This window comes from Meles meles, chromosome 18 (genome assembly GCF_922984935.1).
Source record: "Meles meles chromosome 18, mMelMel3.1 paternal haplotype, whole genome shotgun sequence".
In the NCBI taxonomy this organism is placed as follows: domain Eukaryota; kingdom Metazoa; phylum Chordata; class Mammalia; order Carnivora; family Mustelidae; genus Meles; species Meles meles.
The window spans coordinates 17,175,154-17,185,748 of record NC_060083.1 but is presented as its reverse complement, the minus strand read 5'-3'; the positions used below and the strand labels follow the sequence as shown (position 1 = coordinate 17,185,748).

The 10,595-nt window shown below is 47.2% G+C and overlaps 1 protein-coding gene across 1 annotated transcript in view; it reads left to right on the top strand.

The window, feature by feature from the left end:
- Nucleotides 1-8,079: 8,079 nt before the first annotated feature.
- The window catches only part of NCBP3 (nuclear cap binding subunit 3), a 32,654-nt gene continuing 30,138 nt past the window's right edge, over nucleotides 8,080-10,595 (top strand). Inside the window, exons 1-2 of the mRNA XM_045985074.1 lie at nucleotides 8,080-8,270; nucleotides 10,185-10,250. Coding sequence (XP_045841030.1) covers nucleotides 8,088-8,270; nucleotides 10,185-10,250 — 249 coding nt within the window. The 5' untranslated portion in view covers nucleotides 8,080-8,087. The remainder of the gene's footprint in view (nucleotides 8,271-10,184; nucleotides 10,251-10,595) is intronic.

The following is a 10,595-nucleotide window of genomic DNA, read 5'->3' as shown; positions in this document are numbered from 1 at the left end:
CCAAGGAGCGCAAGGTCTGGTCTTTGGGAGCCATCACCACTCCTTGTGGGACGAAAGTCCCATTGGAGCAGCACACAAGTCCCTGCACTACAGGTCCAATATCTTTACTGTGCCCCTTTGCCCTTGAGCACTGGCATGGGCTTTATGTACCCTGTAGCTCCCTGCTCGTAGTAGGTCCTCCATAGCCACCATGAAGAGTCATCAGTGAGGTCAGACAGACTTGAGCTTGAATCCAAGCTTTTCCATTTAATAGCTGTGTGTGACCTTTGGCAAGCCATTGGAGGAGTCTTGGTTTCCTTGTTGGTAGAATGTGAATGATATCAGCACCTCTTCGGGGGCTTCTTGTGAAGTTAAATGAAGTCCTTGTGCCAAGCATCTGATACAGTACTTGTATATAGTAAGTACTCAGCAAGTGAGGCCCTTAAAAGAAAAAGAACTTTATTTCTGGGGCTCTCTGAACCATGGCCTTAGCGGCCATGAGCTCAGCAATCTTGCATGATTGGTATTTACCTGTCTGTGGAGTTCCCAGCTGGGTGAAAGGAGACCAAGCCAAATGCTATCCAGTATGCTGAACAGTTGTTCCCTCTGAGAAATGGGTACCAAAGCTGTTCTTGCATGTTTCATGGTCATCCTGGGAAGGTCCCATGAGGGACTGTACCAAGTCTTCTCTAAGAGGGGCACTGGTAGCCAGGCAGAAGTTTCCCAAATACCAAGGCCAGTAAATAGGTCTATCCCCACTTCCTCCCCACCATCTCTCACTTCCTCACTTGTCTCCTGGCCTTGGTCCTTGGGACTCTAATCCATCCTCTTACTGGCTACCAGAGCAATCTTCAGTCACCCACCTGACCGTGCCCATCACTCAGATCCTTTCCACATTTCTCCAGTTGTCAGTCTGGCATTTGAGGCCCCTGTCGTCAGCTCTGCTACCCTCTGGATGCTTTCCAGACCATGCTCCACACTCTATTCACTCCTTACTCTTCACGACTCTTTAAGCCCACCCACTCCTCTAGAGCACTGCTTTCCCCTATCCCTGCCTCTCTTTGTCAAAGTCAGCCCCACTTCCAAGGGGTGGTTCATCCCAAGCATTGCTCACCAAGTCCTGGGCCTGGGTTTGACAGGCCAGATCCTCATGCATAAGAGCTTAAGAGCATAAGAGCTTTTAGGAGCATGGGTGCATGATGTCATTTCCCCTCAAGGACAAGCACTCTAAGAGGAAAACTGTGGTAGGGACACTGAGGCCCAAGAAACAGTCTTACTCAGTCACATAGCAAGTCAGGGAAGAGCCAGACTAGAGCCTAGATCCCCTGTCCACCCACCCCACCCAGGTCTTCCGACATCAGCGGCCAGGAAAATGGAGAACTACAGGAAAGGACATCTAGGGAAACCAGTGACAGAGGCTGCCTTTCCAAGCCTAACCACACAGGAGAGCTGGGCCCAAGCCAGCGGGGTCCAGCTGGAGGCTAGGGGGCAGTCGGGCTTTTCCTCAGAGGCCCCAATTACTTACAGAGAATCTTTTTGGGCTCTGGAATCTACAGGCACTTTGGTCTCTGCTCTTCCCAATCCCAATCATCCTATATGGTCTCAGCCTGAAGTAGAAGGGAGGGGGGCTCAAGACAAATGGGGTTTTTCAATTTTCCAGGGGGTCACCCAAACACCTACTGTAACCCATATAAACACCCCATAGATTACTTAGTGTCTCTGTCTCTCTCTCGCACTTGCGCGCACACACACACAGAGGCCTATACACCTACACAGCCTCCCCTTGGGCAAACAAGCAGGCCTGCCTCCTGGGCCATTGGGACTCTGCCAAAGGAGGCCGGGGGAGCCATGCAATGTGTGGTGCTGGACCCTGGAGCTCAAATGAGGCTCAGAAGGAGACCAGGAGGGTTTGGGGAAGGGTGTGCCCTCCATCTGGCTGGTAGAACAGTCTCTTGCCTGCAAGGACTCCCTGCACCCCTCCAGCCTCCAGCTAGACTGCATGGCCATGGCTTAAAGGACCATCTCGTGTCCAGGTGCCCTTTGTCATACACACACAAACCTGGATTTTCCCTCTGGGATCTCAGACTCATTTATTTCTCTAGCTAGGATGTCCTAGGGAGCAAAGTCTCAATCCTTTCATTCTCCAGGGCAGCTGCCATTCCCCTCCCAGGACAAGCTGACCAGTTTGTCATTAGCCCATCCCAGCTTTGTGGTCAACCTCCCTGCCCTCCCCACTCCCCACTACATAGCCCCCACCCCCCAATCTCCAAATCACCTCCTCCAGGAAAATTCCCTGGCCACAGAGATACCCTTGGAACATGGCCTGGTGTCTAGTCCATCTCCTATAAGACTGGGATTCAGGGCCCAGGAATTGCAACCTCACCCATGGACTGATGCACTTTCTTTCTTTTTTTTTTTTTTTAAAGATTTTATTTATTTATTTGGCAGAGAGAGATCACAAGTTGGTAGAGAGGCAGGCAGAGAGAGAGAGAGAGAGGGAAGCAGGCTCCCTGCTGAGCAGAGAGCCCGATGCGGGACTCGATCCCAGGACCCTGAGATCATGACCTGAGCCGAAGGCAGCGGCTTAACCCACTGAGCCACCCAGGCGCCCCTGATGCACTTTCTTAACCTATATCTGACCACTGACTGTTCCAGCATGATGAAGTCCATTCGAAGAGCATCTCTCAGCTGAATCACAAGATGGGGTCTTCCCTCTCTCCACTTGATCCCTTGTAAGGCCCTTCTCTGGCCTGTATCTCACTGACTTTTTCTGGTCCTCTGTTCCTGCTCCCCAGCCGGCAAACTAGTTCAGGCCTCCCCTGTAGCTATAACCCAGATTTCCACCCCTGTGGCTTTCCAAAGGCTACTGCCTCACACTCCTGGGCATATAGGAGGAAACCCCTCCTGCCTTCTCTCTCAGATGCCCCCTACTCTGACTCCTTCTTTCCTGTTACTGCCTGGCTCACTCTGTCCCATTCCCAGCAAGACAGGTCACTTTCCTAGCCATGGCCCATGCACTTGGCTGATACTGTCTGCATTAAGAACCTTGTGACACCCCTACCCCACAGACCTTTGGTCTCCTCAAGAGCCTACCTTCCATGGCCCAGACAGGGGTCTATGCTGAAGGAATGGAACTGGAATAATAGGGAACTGCAACACAGGAAGGAGCAAGTTAAGCCTGTATACTTCGTCTTCCCCAGAGTCCAGGGGACCATCACTAAGGCCCTGGAACTTTCGCAGAAGAGGATCCCCTTGCCCTCAGGTGCTCCCATCTCCTTCTTTAAGACAAGCTGTCCCAGTATCTACCCACCTTCCTGGGAAACCCACCCCAAAGCTGAGGGAAGGTTCCCATCTCTGGTCTGTCCCTCCCACTCCCATTTCAGTCTAAATAGTAGTTATCAAAGTGCTTACATGCTAGGATCTCCTAAGGAGTTTTGGGGGAAAAAAACAAAACAAAACAAAAACCCTGATGCCTGGGCTCTACCATCAGAGATTCTGATTTAATCGGTCTGGGATGTAGTCTGAATGTCCGGATTTATTTTTTAATTAATAGGCTATATTTCGGAACATTTTAGGTTTATAGAAAAGTTGAGAGGAAAGTACAAAGAGTTCCCATATACCCTCTCAGCCTCCTCTCCTGCCCCCCAGTTTCCCCATTAGTAACATCTTGCCTTATTGTGGTGTGTTTGTTAAAACCAATGAGATAGTAAAGACCACAGTGTACTTCAGAGTCCACTCTTTGTGTTGTACATTATGAAAGTTATGTAAGTATGATAAATGTATATCATGTATCACCGTTACAGTTTCATACAGAGTAGCTTCACTTCCCCAAGAATCCCCCATGTCCCACCTGTCCATCCCTCCCTCCCCCCAAACCCCACCCTTCACCTACCCTCAACCCCTGTCAACCACTGATCTTTTTACTGTTGCCATACTTTTGCTTTTTCCAGAATGTCATAGAGTTGGAATCATACAGTATGTAATCTTTTCAGTTTCCTCATTGATTTTTAAGTTTTTTCATTATTTTTAATTGAGATGCAATTGATGTGTAATATTCTATAAGTTTAAGGTGCATAACATGTTGATTTGATACATTTGTATTGCAGTATGATTGCCACTGTAGTATTAGCTAACATCTCTGTCTCTTCACATAATTATCATTTCTTCTAGTGGTGGGAACAATTCAGATCTAGTCTCTTAGCAAGTTTTATATTTATAATAATTTTGTTGTCTATAATCACTGACTGCACTGTGTATTACATCCCCAGGACTTATTTGTCTACTAGTTACAGGTTATGTATCTTAACCTAGGTGATTTTAATGAACAGTGATGGTCGGTATTGAATAGCCCTGGTCTAGAATTTGGTAAAGGTGGGTGTAGATCTGATGCTCCATGTTTTTAAATTTAACGTGGGCAAAAGTCTTGTTTTCTTTTGATATGCCCATCCATCCATCATTTCAGTATATGTCCAGGGCCTTCTATTACCTGGGCACTGAGTTAGACAATCAGCTAAATCAACACTGTTCCTCTTCTCATGGCTCTCACAGTCCATTGCCGGAGACAGACATTAATCAAGTTGCCATGCATGTATGTGGATGATTTTAAACTGATATGAGTGATATATAGGAACTATGTTGTGGTGGTGGCTCTCTAAGAGTAGTTGGGAGGTTTCCCAGTGAAAGGAGGCTCTAGCTGAGATCTGAAGTTAAGGAAGAACTAGCTAGGTCAAGGAGGAGGAAAGAAAGCTCAGGAAAGAGACCAAGCTGTCCAAGACCCTTGTGGTAGGAGGGAACCTGGTGCTTACCAAGAACTGAGGTGGTGATGTTGGGAGTGAGGAGGAACACAGTACAAAATGAAGCTGGAGAGGAAGGCAGGCCTGGATAATGTGTCCTGAAAAGATCAGTCTGCCTACTGTGTAGAGGAGTATGAGAGTGGAGAAACCAGAAAAATGAAGAAATCAGTGGGAAGGCCACTGAGTGTCCAGACAAGATAGGATACGATGATGGCTGGGATGGAAAGAAGCTGAGGAATGGTAGCCATGAGGATAGAAAGAAGCAGATGGACAAGAGGGATATGTAGGAGAAGAGAGGTGCCTTGAGACATTCAAGGGAAGATGTGCAGTAGGCAGTTAAACATGTGGTTTGGAGCTCAGAGGAGAGGGATTTGGAGATGGAGATGTGGGCAACCTAGGGGTATATATGGTGGGGGAACTGGAAGCCATGGATATGATAAGATGGCCTAGACACTGAGCATAGGGTGAGAAGAAACAGGATCTAGGACTGAGTCCTGGACAACTGTTAATATTGGGTAAAGAGGAAAACCCTGAAAAGGCACAGGAGCAGGATCATCAGGGAAGGTGAAAAAGGAAAACCAAGTGTGGCTTTATAACAGAAGAGTGTGTGTGGTTTCAAGAACTAGGGAGTGACCATCAGCATACAGAGTGGTCAAGTCAGATGAAGAAAATGAGGGAAGATAGTCCTTTCAAGAATTTATCTGTGTAGGAGGTTGGGGAACATGAATACAACTCCCTTACCAGGGTCAGCTGCCTCATGACCTTTCCTTTAACTGTGGAAAGTTTTCCTTAACTAACAACCTGCACATGTTCCAACAATAGACATAAACTGAGGGGGCGGGAGGTGTGAGGCATAGGTTGTATGTACCCAATTTAGAACTGCATTAAAGAACATCTCTGAGTAGGCATCACCTCCGGTGAGTGGACCATGTTATCAGTCCTCAGGTAACATTTGATTTCACCTTAGAAGCTTATATTACCTTTTAATAGCTTTTCCTTTTGTTACCCCTATGAGAGGTAGGCTTCTACTATTTTTATTCCCCTTCTCCATGAATGGGAGAGAGGAAAAGGACAGGGTGTGGCCGATTTCAGTCAAAGAAAAAAAAAAGTGAATTCTGCAGAGGACCCTGTTAATATACTCCATTGTCCCCTAGCCTCCATCTTCACAAACTTTTTAAAAGACTTGCCCGTACTTTTTCACATTCCACCATTAATCTACCTTCTTCTTCATGGGCATTGGTCTCCTCAAGGTCACCAACAGTCAACAAACCTCTATAGCCAAGCCAAGTTTCACTGAATTTGACACTTGATCCCTTCCTTCATGAAACTCTCTCTCCTGTCTCCCCCAGTGTCCCATTCTCCTGGTTTCTCCTGTTAATAAGAAATCAGTCAGACTTTGGAAATAGGAAAAAGGAATAGGAAAAAGAACAGCAGTGGTGTCCTCTCAGAGTAGTGTCGGGTGTTATTCAATGTGTCAGTTCCACCTGGGGATCATTGATTTTCTAGGGACGTGTACCTTTGCTTGACTTCTGATTTACTACTGAGTGTTTTACAACTCTGTAAGAGTAGAGGCTAATTCATAGGCAACTTATAATGAGTAAATGATTCTTGTCAAATAGCAATGCAAATATTTTCTGTCTGATAAAGGGGAACCCCAAAGGTTGCACTTTCTTGCATTGTAGGGCTCTAACCTTTATTGTCAAGTTCATTTCAGCATTCCTTTGACTGACCAACTCTGTATTCATTCTCAAATTCTCTTATAAATTAGTATTAGTATCTTACTGATGTCTACATTAATCAGTGAATAAAAGCTGTGACATGTGTATGTTTTATATTTAAGTCACCTTTTTTTTTACTTTTTGAAAATTATTCTTACTCCTCTTAATTCTGTTAAGTGGCTTGCCAAAGTCACACATGGTATAAGGGGCAGAGCCAGTCAGTTTGAAACCCAAACATGTGTAATGCTGATTAAGCCCTCCCTTGGTTTATAATTATTTATTCCTCCATTAATAGAGCTATTTGGGCCTCTGAGAACCTAGGGTCCCACTTACACCTTCTTCAGATGGGAAGACAGGCCCAGATAGTGGCCAGATCTAGCCCAAGGTAACACAGGAAGGAAGGTGAAAAATCAGGACTCAAAAGCAAAAACTGACCAGTGGTGCCCTCTGGAAGCCTGTCTCCCTGTCTCTCCCTGTCTCCCAGCCAGGATATCAGAATTGTTGCAAGAAACCATGCTCAGGAGTTTACAGTGGACTGAGCCTTGGCGAGTCAGGAAATTTGGGTTCAAGCTCTGGGCTTTGGGCAACTCACTGCTCTTCTGGAGTCTCAATATTTATGTATTTCAAATGGGCCAATTATTGGGAGACTTGAAAGAGACACCAAGGTTTGCAAGGCAAGGAGACAGTAAACGTACCAATGGGCTAGAAGTGAAGGACCAAGGCTCTGGAGCCTTAAGCTCAGATTCAGGTTTTCTTTCTTAAATAGCCTGTCACCTGGGTACCTAGGTGGCTCACTCACTCAGCTGAGCATCCCACTCTCGATTTCAGCTCAGCGGTCCCGATCTCAGGGTTGAGTTTAAGCCCCACATTGGGCTCCATGCTGGAGTCTATAGAAAAATAAAAAATAGGGACGCTTGGGTGGCTCAGTTGGTTAACTGCCTGCCTTCGGTTTGGGTCATGATCCCAGGGTCCTGGGATTTGTCCCCTGTCAGGCTCCTTCCTCCACGGGATCCCTGCTTCTCCCTCTGCCTCTGCCTGCTGCTCGCCCTGCTTGTGCGCACTCTCTCGTTCTCTGACAAACAAATAAAGAAAATTGTAAACAATAATAATAAATAAATAATAGCCTGTCACCTTGGATAATCTATGCCTCAGTTTCCTCATATGTGAAATGGTGCTAGTAATAGCACCTGTTCAATAGAGTTATAAGATATCAAGCAGTCAGAACAGTCACTGACATCTAATGATCATTTAGTAAAGCTGACTTTTATAACATGTTTAATGCTCAAGGCGTACCTATTCTACCTATTGAATACCTATTGAAGGAAACAGCGATCTCCCCCAGGCCCCGCCCCCTCCAGCAGGCCCCGCCCATGTCCCCCCTTGGGCCCTCCTTCTCTTCACCAGGCCTCGCTCCAGCTGTCCTGGGTTCCTCCCGCCACCAGGGGGAGGGGGCGCTGTGGGGGAGGGGTGTGGAGCTTCTTGCCGAAGTAGGCGACACTCTAGAGAGCAGCGGCGACTGCTCTGTGGCCAGGGGCGGCGGCGCTCTAGCCGGCAAGTGTACGAGGCGGGTTCTCAGTGGTGCGGCCGGCAGGCGGCTATGGCGGCCGTACGGGGCCTGCGAGTGTCGGTGAAGGCAGAGGCCCCGGCGGGGCCGGTTCTAGGGCTCCCGTTGCCTGAAGCGGACTCTGGTTTGGAGCGTGGCGAGCCGGAGCCCATGGAAGTGGAGGAGGGCGAGCTGGAGATTGTGCCGGTGCGGCGCTCGCTGAAAGAACTGATCCCGGTACGGGCGGGGGGCGGGGGCGAGGAGGAGGTCGCGGAGCTAGTTCCCGGTTGCGGAGCCGGCCCGCCGGAAAGGGAGACGGCGGGCGCCTGGGCCGGGGGAAGTCAGGGGAAGGGGAAAGAGGGGAGTGAGTGCTCAGGGGGCGGAGGCGCCAGACTTGAGCAGAGACGGGGAGCGGGAGAAGGGACGCTGGGGCGCCCGGAAATGGGTGTTGAGGGGGCTGGAGAAGATGGGGGAGATTAAGGGGTATTTGAGGACACTCCCTCTACTGCTTCTTTGAGCCAGGCTGTGCAGGGGGGTGAGCGAGGAGGGGCTGGAGTTGTCTGGGGGCTTGAGATAAAGGCGGGGCCCGGGGCGGGAACGGGAGGAACTGTCGGGTGACGCCTGCATCAGGGTCTCCGTTGGAGCTATGTTTGTTAAAATATAGCACTCGCGGTTTCTCTTAGAGGGTTGGACTTGTCAGCAGTCGAAACTCGGTGTTTCTTTTGTGACTTGGGAGTCATCTTGTCCCCATTCCCCTTGATCTGTAGCACCTACACCGTGGCCCCAGCATGTGACCCTTAGTGAGACCAAAACATAAGCAAATCAGCAGCAGTCCTTGGTCCGTCTTTCATCACATGGGGAGGGGCGGGGAGAGGTGTTTTGCTTTTGGTCTCGTGGTCCTATGTCGCGTTCTTAGGGCCGGTCTCAGCTTGCATGGCTTTTATGTACTTAGTTTCTCATCTAACATGAACTACTTTTTAACCACATGTCAGCAAGTCTGGGTTTTAAACTGAAGTTGTGGGAAAAGGCGAAGAAGATAGGATCACTAAAGATAGCAAATGATGACTCTGGTAACAACAAATAACATAGTGGCATTTTACCATTTACTACATTATGTTGTTTAAATTTCACTGCAGTTGTGAAGTAGATACTATCCCTTCATTCCTTTAGTGCAATATGGAGTTATTGCATCCCCCGCTAGGTGCCAGGCACAATCCTAGGCATTTGATCAAGGTCAAGATCAAACTGTCTCTGGGAGTTTGTTTTAGTAGGAGGACACAAATACAGAATTTCTAATAGTGGTAAATGCTATGAAGAAGGTAAAACAAGTTAATGGGACAGAGAGTGCAGAAAACAGGGTAAGTGTGCAGAGCCAGAAACCAAATGGGATAGGATGGTCAGGGAAGTCCTCTGATAGTGACACTTAAGCTGAAACCTGAGTGACAAAAAGGAGCCAACCATGTGCAGGTTTGGAAGAAAGTATTTCCAGCAGAAACGACAGTAGGTGCAAAGACTCTGAGATGGGAACAAAATTGTTTTGTTGGAGAAATGTAAAGTTCTGTAGAGCAAATGGGAGAGCAGTTAAGGAGGTCAGGAAGGTAGGCAGATACCATGGAGGAAACCCAAGCCCAGAGAGGCCAAAGGAATTGTACAGTGGCAAGTAATTAGTGAATCTCAGAGCTGTGACTTCAGTCTTTGGCTTCCAAATCCCGTCCTCTTCATTGCACTGTGCTGTGTTTTCCCAGGAGGTCTAGATGAGTCTGGACTTTCTGTATTTTGGTAAAGACTTGTGCTCCACCTGGTGGCCTGACATGATGGATTTGTTTTGTGTGTGGTTGGGGAGGTGAGTGAGTGTGCCTTACTTAACTTGGACATTTTTCATGAAAGCCTGTATTTTCATAAATACCTTCAGCAAATGGACTTAGTTAAGGTTTGGGACAGGGTCTGATCTAGATAAGACTTCTTAGAGTGGTTGATTGTGTATTACCTGGTGTTACAGAGACGGGCTTCCTCATGAATAAAGGGTTGCCAGGGTGAAGAAGGATTGCTGAAAGGAATGACTATCCAAAAGGGATCTGTTACAGGACTGTCTTTTATCACGAGTTTTTCTTAAGTTGCTGTTAGCATTTTTCACTCTTCCCCTTGTGTTAGGACACAAGCAGAAGGTATGAAAACAAGGCTGGCAGCTTCATCACCGGAATTGATGTCACCTCCAAGGTAAGACAGACCATAAATTATTTATTCATTTTGATAAGCCGGTGAACTTAATGAACTTGGTCCCTAGGATTTGTGAAACAGCAGTTATTCTTTACCTCCTTTTTTCTTTTGTTGCTTCATTAAGGCCTTTTTTAATTTAAATTTTGTATTACACAGTAATGTCTTCATGCATCCTAAAAACATATAGGCAGCATTTGTGTTCTTACATTTATGAAAAGATAAAATCCATGTACCTAGCTGCCTGTGCTTAGCCATATTTAAGAAAATGTTCTTCACTGGGGATGCTTTTTTTATGTTACATCAGCTCTTTAAAAATGTGTTTTTAAATACTGTTTTTAATGCTAT